Genomic DNA, 14,341 nt, shown 5'->3' with positions numbered 1-14,341 from the left:
TGCGGGGAGGTTGCAGGCGCCAGGAAGCTTTAAACACAAGCGACGACAGAACTCACCTTCCCGCTCTGCAAAAGCGTCTCTGGCCCCTGCCTTTCTTGGCTCATCAGGACAGCTTTGAGCTGCCACAGGCTGGGGTGTGCACATGGGATCTGAGGCCACAAAAGCGGGTAGGCCCTCCTCCCGGGAGCAGAGTCTGTGCCCCTCCCTCTCCCCAGAATGTTCCTCTGGGGAGGTCTGGCGTGCTTATCTCGGACACTTGTGAAGGACACTTATCGCTTCCAAAAAATCCAAACACTCGGGGCCTGCGATTGCCCCGAGGCCCTGGGCGTGTGGGGCCACGGGCCACGCCAGGCTCCGGGTGCTCAGTGCGGTTGTGAGCCCGTCCCTCTGGGAGGCTGATGTCAGCGCCAGCTCTGCTTCTCCCGCCGGCCTGCCCAGACGCTCAGCGGGCCACCCCCATGCCTCCCACAGCCCCGGAAGAAGAAGCCACCAGAAATGGCCTCGGTACCTGCCCGGCTGTGGCGCCGGTGATTATGGGCACAGTTGTTTCCTGTTGTCCGAGTCCGTCCATTAGGAATGGGTGAGACCACGCCCTCTGCGGGCTGTCAGGTCCAGGTCCTCACCTTCCTCCTGGACTCATTCAGATTCCCTGGCAGGAGGCTTCCCCCGGTCTAGAGAGAGGAAACTTCCCAAGACCTTTCACGCCCAAGGACCGCTGCGTCTGCCTTCGCATCTGGCCAATGCTCCTCTGGGTCCGGGTCACACCCGGTTTTGGTGAATTCCTGGATCTGGCACGGCTGCAAGGCCCGTCCACGACGTCCTCAGATTGCACTGAAACCTTCTCAGCGTGCCATCTTCTCTTTTTTTTTTTGAGGCAAAGTTGCTCTTTTGCCCAGGCTGGAGTGCAATGGCGCTATCTGGGCTCACTGCAACCTCCACCCCCAGGTTCAAACAATTCTCTTGCCCTGGCCTCCAGAGTAGCTAGGATTACGAAGTAGCTAGGTAGCGTGCCACCATGCCCGGCTAATTTTTGTGTTTTTAGTAGAGATGGGATTTCGCCATGTTGGCCAGGCTGGTCTCCAACTTCTGACCTCAGGTGATCCACTGGCCTCAAATCCCAAAGTGCTGGGATTACTGGCGTGAGCCACGGTGCCTGGCCGGGGTTTTCTTACCTGTCTGTTCAAGGGGCTGAGGCCCACGGACTCCCCTCAGGTAATGGCCCCCTGGGTTCACCATGCCCACTGCCTAGACAGAGCTGATTCATCAAGACAGGGGAACTGCAATAGAGAAAGTAATTTACTCTGGAGTTTTATTATCACTCAAGTCAGTCTCCCCAAGCATTCGGAATCAGTTTGTAAGGACAGCTTAGTGGGTGGGGGAAGCCAGTGAGCCCGGAGTGCGGACCGGCCAGGTCAGGGATGAAACTGCAGGGAGCTGAAGCTCCCTCTTGCGCTGAGTCAGTTCCTGGCAGGGTCGAGGTCAGACGAGCCAGTCCATCGATCTGACCCATCCAGCGCAGGGTCTGCAAAACATCTCAAGCCCTGATCTTAGGAGCAGTTTAGGGAGGGTCAGAATCCTGTAGCCTCCAGCTGTGTGACTCCTAAACCATCATTTCTAAACCTGTGACTAATGTTAGTTCTAAAAGGCCATCTAGTCCCCAGGCAAGAAGGAGGTTTGTTTTTACTATAAACTAAGTTCCTCCCAAGGTTAATTCAGCTGAGGCCAGGAAGGAACAAGGACACCCTGGAGGTTAGAACCAAGATGGAGTCAGTTAGGTCAGATCCCTTCCACCGTCTGGGATCATTTTGCAAACTCAGTTTCACTCGTTGCTCCACCTCAGGCTGGCAGGAACCCCTTCCCTGGCTGCCTCCCCCGCGAAGGCTGCGGCCCCACCCCCGCAGACCGGGCCCAGCTCACCCCAGCCCGCCCAGCGGCCCCTCGAAGCACACCCCCAACGGCCCCCGGCCCATCCCTGTGGCTCCAGGGTTTGAGCAGGTCCCTCCGCGGCCCTGGGACGGAGCCAGTGCTCCCCTGATCTCACGGTGTTGCCGGGATGGGGCAGGGTGGGCCTAGTCCTCCGACCCCGGCTCTTTATGGCGTCTGAGACGGGATCGGCCACGCCGTGTGCCGGGCCCTGTTTCCGTTTCTGAAAGGCTGTGTGTCTGCCAGGCTGGAGGTTCCAAGGCCATCAGGACCCTGGCATGGCCTTTCCCCCTGAGCCAACAGCAAACATTTTCCTAAGGTTCATGGACAGGAGTCACCCATGCAGCGGGAACGCGAGCTGGGTGGATGGGCTTCTGGGCGGCACGGCCTTCGGAGGAGATGAGAGCCTTCGCTGTGTCCACAGTTCTCAGGCGTCCGTGTGAAATTAACGCTATGTGAATAGCATTATGAGAGCAGCACCTTGAGAGAAGGAAAATCGCACATGTGGTCTAAAAACCCTGGAGCCGCCTGCGTGGTGAGGGGGCAGAGCTTGTCGGCCTCGTCCACGGAATCTCCCAGAAGAGGCCTGAACGAAGGACCCAGGAGGCCCAGAACCCACGCAGGGCCCGTGTACGGGGTCACCGTGCAGACAGACCCCCCGAGCGAGTCGGGGTGCAGAGGGTGGGGGCACCCACCAGAGCCTGCCTGGGAAGGGCCAGGCATTGTGTGCAGAAACCTTCTGGGGAGACGCGGTAGGCGGGGGCAGGGGCTGGGGTCTGCTGTCATCCCTGCCTGCCGCAGCTCCCTTCAGGTGCCCGCAGGTGGTCGCACATGTGGGGCTTTAGGGCCATCCTGGCCATGGGCAGAATGCTTGGCCCTGGTGGGACTCAAGGGCAGGGAGCGTGCAGGTGCCACAGGCAGTCGGAGCCACTGCTTCTCCCGCTGGTGTCCACACACCCCACCCTGCCGCCTCACCACGCTTAAGAAAAAAAAGCTGTTTTTTAAAAATAACTTTAGCCTTGGATAACTGGGGTCTCCCTTCCCCCTCCCCTGCCCGCTTCCCCTCCCCTCCCCTTCTACCCACCCATTTTCTTTGCCTCCCTCCTTCCCCTGCTCCTCTCCTCTGCCCTAGTCCCTCTCAACCCCCACCCACCATGCCAGGCCAACAGGCAAGCACCTGGGTGCGTGCCCAGCCCTCCCAGGCAGAAGGTGGGCGGCTTTCTGGTGAGAAGGAGTGTTGGGCCTCGCGGGCTAGTCTCCTCCAGACGTCCCCTTCCCTGGACACAGAGCTCTCCACTGACTCTCGGCCCGCCGGCCCCACATGCTCCTCCAGCCCTGGAGGTGCACCTGGCCTGGTGCCCAACAGCAGTTTCCCAGCCTGACAGGGCAGCAGGAGACGAGCCCTCGCCCTAACAGGAAAGCAGAGTGGACTGGGGGGACCCGCGGACCTGGGGAGACGCTGCGTGTCAGAGGCACACAGACTCTGGGAGGCAGCCTGCGCCTGGTGGTGGTGAGAGCCCTCCCAGGCCACAACCCCTATTCTATTCCAAGCCGTGGGCACGAGTGTCTGATCTAATCAATTAGAAACTCCACCGAAGGGTGGCAGGAAGTGTTCTGAGAATCTACACATGGAATGTAACCACCGTTGGCCACGGTTCTGCACTAACTTCCAGGGTTCCCCAGCTGTGCCCTGCACACGGCCGAGAGGCCACGGCAGCCGACCAGGCTCACGTCGAAGGATGGGAGGCTGCAATTGAAGATGGTGTGCTGGGCGAAGCTGGACACCGGTGTTTGGAAAGGACACTAGTGGTGATCGACGGAGACCCACCAACCTGTTTCATCAGTGATGTGTAAATACACCGGAGATCGTCGGGAACCAAGTCACCATCGTGAAAACGGACGAGTGAGGGAGAGGCACCCTTGCCCTGCCTTTCCTGTGGGCGCCATTACCGGACGGCCAGGTGGACAGGATGAGCCTCTGCCTCCGGTGAATTCATGACAACCCACGATGCACTGGAAAATCTCTATTTTGCAAGCTCTGTGGATCTGTCGCTTCAGACATCAGGCACCGATAACTGCTGACAGGGGTATCCCGCCAGGCAGCGCAAGGCTCCCTCTGAGAGCAAGCCCCAGCCTTGCCAGGGGACTGGACCTGGATCCCAGCAGGCACCTGGCCCCCAGAGGCCACTTCTAGGAGACACAGGGGCCTGAGAGCCGGATGGCGCACGGAAACATGCAACCCCGACCCAGGCCTCAGGCACCTCCACGTGTCCGAGGGCGGGTTCCTACCACAGGTGCCGTGTGCAGAAAGGACTGAGGGCTAGAGGTGGGCAGGAAGACGGCACTGAGTCACGCAGGCACATTTAACCCCAGGCTGCCGTGTGGGAGGACGTACCCAGGCGGGGACACCCACAGAGCAAAGGGAGGAAGCGACCAGGCCCCCAGGGATGGGTTCCTGACGGATGGGAGGGGCTTGCAGCAGCATCTGGGCTCTGGCAAGGTTCTCTGTCTTGACCTGCGGGTGCTTACAGGGTGCCGACCCTGTCATGACTCACCTAATTAAAATGTGCAAGGCAGACCTCGACCCCACCCCAGGCCTCCCTTAAGTAGGATCTAAGATTGAATCCAGAGGGAGCTTCGGCCGCCACCCTAGGTCCTACCCCAGATTTTCTCATCACTGAGAAGACAACGCTGGAGATGCCACAGGACCGTAAACTCCCCAGCTCGGCTTCCTCCTCTGTAAAACGAAGCTGACGGATCCTGAGTCTGGGAGCCGGCCCTGCCCACAGACCCTCCAAACCAGCCCCTCTGAGGGTCTGCAGCCAGCTTGGCATCACCTGGGGGGGGCCCGTGCCCACCCTGAGCTCTGTCCAACCCTGGCAATGGTGCTGGGTGGCAACCAGGGCTGAATGTGCAGAAGCCCCTGTCGGGGTGACTGAGGAGCGGGTTTACTCAGCACCCTAAGTGTGAACCCTATAATCGACCCCCTTGGGCACTTCTGTTCCCACCCCTCCCCGCCCCCCGGTCTTTTCAGCAAAGCCAGTCCTCCTCATAAGGATGCCTGGGAACCATTTATCTTCTGGGGAGATGGCGGTTTCCCACTTTCTGTCCAGCTGACCCAGGGAGGCAGCTGACCCAGCACCATCCACAGCCCTGAACTCCCTTTGGTGGCCCCCAGGCCAGAGGCCCCCCCACCTCTGCAGAGGGCTGGTGCTGGATGAGGGGCATTCCATGAGGGGCCCAGGCCTCCAGCTTCTGCCCGGAAGAGCCCATGGCATAGGGGTAGAACCCTGGGCCACCCAGGGCACGCCTGCCTTTCCTGGAAATGGCTGGAGAGGTTAGGCTTGCCTTCTTTGACCCCACAGAGCCCCATGATCCCACAGCCCACAGGCCTCATCCCCTCTAGCTGCCTTTTAGGATTAGACCGGCACGCTGCTAAAACATGGCCAGGCCATGCTCGTTTTCCACGTGACGGGAGGCTGTGGCCGTCTTCGCCCACACCACCTGTGTTTCTGCTTCGTTGCAAAGCAGCTTGCGGTGATTCTGAATACACGCTGACTCACTGCACCTGTGTGCTGTAGCATTTAGCCTAACTCCCCACTGACGGACTTCTGATTGTTCCATTTTTCACGAGTCATTTGTTGAGAAATGTGCCAGGTGCTGGCGGGCACTAGGCCGGTGGTATCCTGGTACATGCCCTCGGGTTCTGGAACTCCACCTTCCCTCCCCCACCCTGTGCGCTGCTGGAACATTTCCCAAAGAGGGAAGGGAGGGTTCCAGGGTAGGGGCCGAGGGGCACTCCGGGGCAGGTGTGGAGGAGACTGCGGTCTTTGTGGGTAGCATCTGTCTTGGGTGGGGACTCCCTCTACTGGGTTAGGTCCCTAACCTGGAGCTGGACCAAGCTCTAGAGGACCCCACCCCCAGGCTATCCAAGGCTTCTTCCACCTGAGATGCCTTAGCAGCCAGGCCGGGCGAGCCAGGAGCCAGGCCGGGAGCTCAGGGTCTGAGCCGGTGTTGACAGCCCAGAGTGGGTGGGTGGACTGTGTGGGAGGTGGGTGCTGGAGGATGGGGGTGGGGCAGGAGAGGGAAGCAGGAGGGGCCGGAGCCTGGAGCAGTAGGGGGGGCAGGGGGCCGAGCAGGAGGGGGCGCTGGAGGTGGGAGCCCAGCAGGAGGGACGGGAGAGGAAGAGGGTCAGAAGGGGTGGGGGGGGGCAGCAGGAGGGTGTGCAGGAAGGGTGGGGTGGACCAGCAGGAGGGGTGCAGGAAAGGCAGGAGGCCCAACTGGAGGGGTGGAGAAGCAGGGGGTTGGAGCAGGAGCCAGTGTGGCGGGGTGCGGGGGGGGGGTCCAGCAGGAGGCGCCGGGGGCCGGAGCAGGAAGGGCTGCAGGAGACGGCGCGGGGATGCGCGAGCTCTGCGGAGGTTCGGGGCGCAGGCAGCGAAGGTCCCGCGTCCCCGGTGGGGGCAGTCGGGCGGGCGCAACCTGGGTTGGGGGTCGCTGCAGGAACCCGCCTGGCCCCGCTGCGGGCCAGCTTTTCCTGGGGTCGGAGGCGAGCAGGTGAGGTCACGTGGCCGGGCGGGGCGGGGCGGGCGGGGCGGACCCGGCGGACCCCGCCCCTGCGCCCAAGTCCCGCGGCGTCGGCGGGAGCGGCGCAGCGCGGCCCGGGCCGGGCGGGGAGTGCGTTCGGCGGCGGCCATGCCCACCAACTTCACCGTGGTGCCCGTGGAGGCGCGCGCCGACGGCGGCGGGGACGAGGCGGCCGAGCGGACGGAGGCGCCGGGCACCCCCGAGGGCCCCGAGCCCGAGCGCCCCAGCCCTGGTGAGCGCGGCCCCACCTGCCCGGACAAAGGCCGAGCGCCCCGAGCGCGGGTCCGGGCCCTGCGGCGGGGAGGGGAGCGAGGCGGGCGGCGCGGCGGGGGTACAGGACGCGCCCCTCCCCGCGCCCCTAACGCCGGCTCTTCTCGGCCCCCCACCCCGGCTCGTGGCACGGCTGGGGGCGAGGGGCCCTGCCCGGGCTCCCGGTACCGGCCCGCAGCTCGGGTGGGACGGGGGGCGGAGGGTGGACGCCGCTGCCGGTAGCCATGGAGACGGGGAGGAGCCGGGGCCCCTGGGTGGTCCCCGGTGGGGCCGGGGCGGCGGTGGAGACCCGGGCGGGTCGGGAACCGGGGCGTCCTGCGCCCCCCGCGCTCGCCCTTCCCCTGCGTCCGGTCAGACTAGCCCGGGCCGGCCCGTCCTGCCCCCGCCTGACCCTGGAGGAGCCCCCCGCCCCCCAGGGCCAGAACAGGAAGGACTGGGCCTGGCGGCTGGGGAGGGGGCGGCCGCCGGGGCCTCGCTCTGGCTGCGTCCTCTGTGTCCCCTCCCCCCGGAATCTGGAGGTTTCTAGCACTTTCACTTTCTCTGGGGGTGGGGACGGGGCTGAGGAGGGAATCCCCCCAGCCCTGTCCCCTCCATCCTGGTTCCAATCTCAGTTACTCCCGGGGTCTCGGCCCACTCCAGAAACTGGTGTCTCTTCGAAGGTGGCGGGACTCAGTCTAGACCCCACCCCCGTGCTGGCCGTGCCCGCGTGTGCCCCGGTCTGAGGCTGTGATGGCAGCCTCCTTCTCCCTGGCATTGGAAGGAAGGAGGTGAGGTCAGTCCAGGGACAGGTTCTGTGCCAGACCCCAGATCCTTGGTAACCCACCATCCCCAGCTGGAAAGTCCCCTCCCGTCAGTTTCGAAGCCCAGGGACATGGGTCTGGTCCCACTGTGAGGGCACTGGCCTAGGGTGCGTCATCGGAGTTCCCACAGTGAGTGACCGGTGGTCTCAGCTTCCTCTGCACAGAGGCCAGGCTCAACAGCAGGTGACGTGCTCAGCAGGGTCCGTGAGTCCAGCCCCTTCTCTCCGGTGACCACCTGAGGCAGGAAGCTCACGGAGGGTGGGCCCTGGCGGGGTCTTGCGAGGTGAGCCGCGTAGCAGCGAGAACTCACCCAGAAGGAGCGTCTTCACGCCCGGGCGGCCCCTCTTCAAGGCTGACCACTTTTGCTCCTCTCTCTAGACTAAGCGCCAGTTGCTTCTAAGCCAGAGGTAACTTTGTGCTGGCCGGTTTTCTTGTCCGACTCTCGAGGGCTGTGGAGCGGCGCCCTGGGCCTGTCTGCCCTGCTGAGCTGCCCATCTTGCCGCCCGAGCACTCGGGTCCTGCTACGGGCGTGTCAGGAGGCTCCCTGGCCTTCGTGAAATCGGGACCTAGAGGGCATGGGCCGGATGTGGCTTCTGCACACTCTACGATGCCCCTGTGGCGTGAGCTGACCTGGCAGAGAACTTGCACCTGGGGCTTTTGTGCTGGACACACTTGCTGCTTCCACGGAGGGAGCCCGGCTCTCAGCCACTGTCCGACTGTGAGGGGCATGCGGCTGCCCTTCGGAATCCACTCGATCGAGTCCTGATCTTCAGCCCATAGGTGGGCCGAGGAGTCCCGTGACGGGCACTGGGCTCCAGCCTCAGCTGGGCCGGGCCTGGAGAAAGAGGTGCAGGCTCTACTTTTTGCTGGTTGTGGGGGTGGGTCCTGCAGAAGCCAGAGCCCCTCCGCAGGCCTGCTGCACGGGGTCCCCGCCACGAGGTCGCAGGCACAGGAGTTGCCAGCACCAGAGCTCTTCCTCACTCCACTGCAGGTCCCCTGAACAGTCCGTGGAGTCACTGGGTTTCTGGGCTGACACGTGGGTGACAGCGAAGCGAGTTTAGGGGCCTGGTGGGCTGCTCCTGGCAGTGCCAGGTGGGTGTGGAGAGGGCATCCTGAGCCACCTGGCTTGAGGAGCAGGGGACTCCATGTCCTGAGCCCAGGTTGGGGGGTCCTGGGGTAGGAGGGGCTCTGGCTCCACCCAGAGTCTGGCAAGGCTGGGTGTGCCCAGCCTGGCCATGGACCCCCTGTCCCAGACCCATACAGCTTCCCCCTGCCTCTGTCGGAGCCTCTGCGGGAGGCTTCCTGATGGGCACTGTCCCTCAGGACTTCTTCGGATGGAGCTTTCATTCCTGATTTTACTTTTATGTGAAATACCTCGTCTTGAAGTGAGAAGGACATGTGACTTTCTCAGTGGGGTGGGTTTTTAGTGAGTAGGAGGTGGGAGGACACTGCTGGGGCCAGGCCGAGTCCTGTCTGACTTCAGGGTAGGGTGGGTTGTATAACTGACTTGGGGGAGCCCACCCTTCCTCCGTGACCATGTCAGGGTAGACTCAGTCCTTCCCAGGTCGTCCGGGGGTGTCCAGGGGCCTTGGGACACAGCAGACCCCGGGAGGGGTGGGGAGGGACAGGGAGGGTGAGCTGGCCGGTGTCCCGGCCTGTCTGGAAGGTGGGGTGTGCAGAGGCTCCGGCAAGACCCCACAGGCCGTGGCCACCCACTCTCTAGGAGGGACTTCCACTCTTCCAGGGCTTCCGGATTCCCACCCTCAGCTGGGGCTCTCCCGGGTTTGTAGGGAGCTTCTTCCTGGCTCGGGCGCCGTTCCCCTTTGGGCTCTGTTTCTGAGATTTTCCGCTGTGGCTGAGCTCGGGTTGGTTGTCCAGCGGTGGTTTTGCCTCCTCCTGCTCGTGGCTGCTGCCGGAGACCTGGCCGTGGGGTCTGCGACTGCCTGTTCCTCTTGCTCCAGCTGCCTCCCTTGCCTGTGTTGGGAGCGCCCTCCCAAAATCTGGGGACAATGAGAGCTGCCACTTCCCGTCCCTACTTGGAAGCCGTGCTGGGCCACCCTTGCCTGTCGGGTGCTGGGTGCCCTGCTCTGTGCTGCCCTCGGGGACAGCAAGGCAGTGCACGGTGGCCACGCTGATCTGGGGCCCCTTTTGGATGTGGGGACTCGGGGATCGTGCATTAGAGAGGGCATCCAGGCTCTGCCCTGGAAGTGGCAGCTCTCACTGTCCCCGGATTTCGGGAGGGTGCCCCAACACTGCACGGAGGCAGTCGGAGCAGGAGGGACTGTGGGGGGCGTTGACCCTGCGACAGGGCCCGGGAGCCCGTGCAGCAGTCGGGCACCGCCCTGCGGGTGTCGGCGGGCAGGGATAGGTGGTGGGCGGGCAGGGGTAGGTGGTGGGCGGGCAGGGATAGGTGGTGGGCGGGCAGGGAGGCTGCAGGACGCGCATTTTGTGTATGAACTTCCCTTTTTAAAATCAAAGGAAACAAAAGATACAGGAGCGCGGTGGCTGCTGGGCATCCAGGCCGGGCCGGCGCTTCCTCCCACGCCGGCCGGGCTCCCAGGCTGTCTCCAGGCCGAGGCCGTCCTTAGCAGTCCCGTGATAAAGCCTGGAGCTTTAGGTCAGCTGGCTGGGCGCAGGTGTGCAGGCACGTGTGTGCCTGCAGGTGTATACTGTGTGTGTGAGCTGTGTGTGTGTGCTGGCACGTGTCTGCACATGGGTGTTGTATGGTGTATACGTGTGTGCATACATGTGTACACTGCTCCTGCACATCTATAGGCATGCTTGTGTGTGTGTGCACGTGTGTGTGTTTGCATGCTGTGGCAGTTAGAGAGGGCTGGGGCTTCCTCTGCAGCAGAGGTGGGGGCAGCACTGGGTGTGAGAAGTCCGTTCCTTCCCACTGGGCTAGGCCTGTCCAGTGGGTGGCCAGGGCCTCCCCCTCCTGGCATGGCCTCGTGTTCAGGTCTGAACCTGCTCCTGGCTTGTGGGCCTCTGGTGTGAGGAGGCCTTTGCCTCGTGGACCTTGGGTTCGTGGTTGCCTCTCCTACAAAGCTCCCAGGCCTCTTGGGGTGGGCGAGGCTGGATACCCCTGCTCAGAGTGTGAGGCTTTCTTCTGCCTCTCCTGTGGTCTGGACGGGCATCAGGAAGGCAGTGCCAAGGGGAGGGCCAGGTGCTCAGGCCTGGGTGCGGGGCTGGTCGTGGCTGAATCCACACAGGTTTGCTGGGGATCTGTGAATGTCGGAGGCCTCACCAGGTGTTGGCTGGAGTTGGGCAGAGACACCTGAGGGACCCTGAGGGTGAGTGGGGGGGGGGGTCCTCCCATGCCTGGTGCTGAGCGCACTGTGGAGGGTCCTCTCCCCATGCCTGGTGCTGAGCGCACTGTGGAGGGTCCTCCCCCCATGTCTGGTGCTGAGTGCACTGTGGAGGGTGAGTGGGAACGGTCCTCCCCCCATGCCTGGTGCTGAGCGCACTGTGGAGGGTCCTCCCCCCATGCGTGGTGCTGAGTGCCCTGTGGAGGGTCCTTCCCTCATGCGTGGCGCTGAGTGGGCCACCTCTGTCCTCTGCCTGTTGGGGCCATGTCTTGCGCAGCTCCCTGGACCTGACCCAGGGATTCTCCGACAGCCCCGGCTCCCGCGTGGGGGACGGGTGACCTTTGTAAGTCATAGACAGCGACTCAGGTCTCAGTCACTTGAGCGGTTTATTTGCCGAGGTTACGGGAAACCTCTGTAGTCCCGGCTTTTCTTCCGAAAGAAGGCTAGAAACTTAAATATTTAAAGGATAAATAGGGCGTGTTAGGGGAAGAAAGAAGAGGGAGGGCAGATAAGAGGCAGGCAGCGTTGCACGTGGTGGCAGAGGAAGAACCCTCAGGCCTCACGCTCGCTGGATCCGCCCATTTACACACGACACCGTCAGCGCAGGGCGGCGAAGCCGTCGGGTGTGCCTTTGCCGGCGGTGAGCAGAGCCGTGCCTCCGGTTCTGTGCTTGCCCCGCGCCGGTGAGTGAGGACAAGCTGTCGTTTCACGGTCAGGGTGAATTTCATCGCAGCTGCTTTCGGGCACGATCCTTGTGACCCGAAGTGTGAAGGAAGTGTGCAGCTTTCTACACAGGGACAGAATGGAGGGCAGGGTGCGTGGCCCGTTTCCAGCCCGACTCCTGCCGTGGCTTACTGAGTTTGGGTCCTGAGGTCCTGTTTTCCCTTCACACCTTGGACCTGGGAGCCTTCCCTGGGCTGCTGCCTCGGGCACTGCAGACAGATCCCGACTGGCACCGCTGGCGCAGCACTGGGATTGGCGGTCAGCCCAGGGTGACACCCCGGCCGTGAAGGGCACCGCTGCCCCAGCCACCCCGTGATCGATCGCCTTTGAGAGCTGGCCGGCCGGCTGCCCAGAGGGGTCTCCAGTTACCATCCTGTTAGAATATGAGGTTTCTTTTTTGTTTTGTGTTTGTTTTTTGAGATAATCTTGCTCTGTCGCCAGGCTGGAGTGCAGTGGTGTAAGCTCACCTCACTACAACCTCCACCTCCCAGGTTCAAGTGATTCTTCTGCCTCAGCCTCCCAAGTAGCTGGGACCACAGGCACCCGCCACCACATCTGGCTAATTTTTGTATTTTTAGTAGAGATGGGTTTTGCCATGTTGGCCAGGCTGGTCTTGAACTCCTGGCCTCTAGTGGTCTGCCCGCTTCAGCCTCCCAAAGTGCTGGGATTACAGGAATGGGCCACTTGGCCAGTATATGAATTTTCTAAGCTGTGCCTTAGATCAAGGACTGGAGGGCAAAGTTTGCTGTTTGGTGATAAGTATTAACCACAGTTCCTGGCTGGGCACTTTTGACTTCAACTGGCTCTATCAGCTGAGTGTTTCTAGGGGTGGCTCGCAGAGTCATTTTGTGACAGCTGCGTGGTGGGTGGGGCAGGAGTCCCTGGGTGCTAGGGAGCATGAGGCCCACCAGGGGCGTTGAGGGGCAGACCTCCGCCTGTGGGGTGTGGGAATCCAGTGGAGGACAGCGGGGCTGGGTGTGGACGGCACTCAGGAGTGGACCGGCTGGGGGCATCTGGGCCCTGGTGAACAGCTGGCTGGGGCCCTCCTGGTAACTGACATGGGGGGCCTGGCCTCCTGTGGTCTTCCTTCTCAGATGCTGGGAAAGTGCCACCCAGGGACAGGCAGAGCACAAAGGGTTAATACCTCTCCTTTATGAAGAAGAGGGAAACTCCCTTTTGGGGGTAGAGGCCTGCTCTGTGCAGATAAACCTCTGGCTGCAGCACAGCAGCCTGAACGATGAGGCTGGCCGTGCCGTCCAGGCCCTGCCTCTGCCCCTGTTCCTGGCTGCCGATTCCCTAAGGGTCCCGGAGCCTCCGGCCGGGAGTGCTGGGGAACAGGCCCGTGCAGGGCCCGCTTTGGCTGGTGGGCGACTGTGGGACTCATCCCTGCGGGGAGGGGCGTGTGCTGCTGCTTTGGGGCCTGGGATCCGAGCGGTGCTTGTGGCCCCGGGCCTTGAAGCGGGGTGGTGGGGGGGGGGGCCGTCATCCTGGCGTCCTCTGCCTGTTTCCGCTCCTTCCTTGTGCGGCTTCTTTTTGAGGAAACAGTTGTGGGAGGAGAGTTGTTTGCGAATCAAACAGTTGTGGGAGGGGAGTTGTCTGTGAATCACGTGTGGTCCTGGGGTGGTTTGTTTCTTGCGTTCTGGGGGCGTTCTTGGGCAGCACCCCACACACACCCACTGGTGGGCCTTGGCACTGCAGGGCATGGTCCTCGGGGTCTGGGATGAGAGCGGCCCCGCCCAGGCCTGTGTTGACCCCGGCGTCAGGATTACCATGGACTGTGCTGGTTACAGCGGCTCTGGGAAGTTAGGGGGCTGGGGCCTGAGCCCAAGGCTGGCCACGGACAGCCGCACGCAGCACGCCCATGGGCCGGGTTGGCGTGTCTGGTTGATGTGCCTGCCATGGCCTGGAGCTGTCCTTGTAGCGGGGGAGCCCTGTGGGACATTGGTGGCCGTACCAGCGTTTCTGTCTAAGCTCCACGTTCAGGGGTCACCTGCCTCGAAGACGTGCAGCCGGGAGGATGTTAAGGTGATCCCAGAACATTTGCCCGGTGCCTCAGTTTCCCTTGGGAGCCAGCCTGTCACGAGGGTGGCCGTGACCTCTCATCTCCTTGGCTCTGTCTGCAGACCTCTGGCGCCAGCAGGTCGGGCCTGGGCTTTCAGGGAGGTTCAGAGACGCCCTGGGCAGTCACTGGGGAGAGATTGAGTGGAGTGGAAATCAGAGGAGGGAAGCGAGCCAGGCCAGCCCCTCCTAGGTCCCCTCCATGCCACCAAGGGTCCTGACCGCAGCCCAGATGGAGCCTGTAACAGGAGCTGCCCTGGGAGGGCCTGGCAGGTGCACTGGGGGCGCTGCCTGCCCCACCTTCCTTCATCTGTGCCCCTGCGGGCTGCCTGGGCCCCAAGCCTCGGGCACTTGGGGACACCACGGCCCCTCCATGGCTCAAGCGTCACTCTGGCTGCTGAGGGAGGAGGCTGGACCAGGACCAGCAAACAGCCACGTGACAGGGTGCAGGAAGTGAGTTCACCCGAGGCCGCCTTCCCTTGAGCAGGCGTGTCCTTTAGGTGGAAAGTCCCAGAACCACACTGTGCCCATGAAACCCAAAGGGCTGTAGTGCAGTGCGTGTCTGTGTCCTGGCACCCCGACCTGCAGGGTCATGCAGTCTGTAGCCCCTGGGACTTTCTGCAGGTGTGTGTGGTGTATGTGCGGGTGTTGGTGTGTGTCTGAGTGTGTGTGTGT

The 14,341-nt window shown here is 62.8% G+C and overlaps 1 protein-coding gene across 4 annotated transcripts in view; it reads left to right on the top strand.

Moving 5' to 3' along the window:
• The first annotated feature begins 6,545 nt into the window (after nucleotides 1–6,545).
• SLC12A7 (solute carrier family 12 member 7) overlaps nucleotides 6,546–14,341 on the top strand; it is a 58,481-nt gene continuing 50,685 nt past the window's right edge. For 3 of the 4 annotated variants that reach the window (XM_064375832.1, XM_064375831.1, XM_064375833.1), the window contains exon 1: nucleotides 6,616–6,739. In XM_064375832.1, coding sequence (XP_064231902.1) covers nucleotides 6,616–6,739 — 124 coding nt within the window. Of the gene's footprint in view, nucleotides 6,740–14,341 lie in introns of all 4 variants that reach the window. The other variant, XM_064375834.1, reaches the window with a different exon arrangement.

Source organism: Aotus nancymaae, unplaced genomic scaffold, assembly GCF_030222135.1.
Source record: "Aotus nancymaae isolate 86718 unplaced genomic scaffold, 86718_ANA_hifiasm-v0.15.2.pri h1tg000014l, whole genome shotgun sequence".
NCBI classification, from domain to species: Eukaryota; Metazoa; Chordata; class Mammalia; order Primates; family Aotidae; genus Aotus; species Aotus nancymaae.
This window is presented reverse-complemented; position numbering and strand designations above follow the sequence as displayed.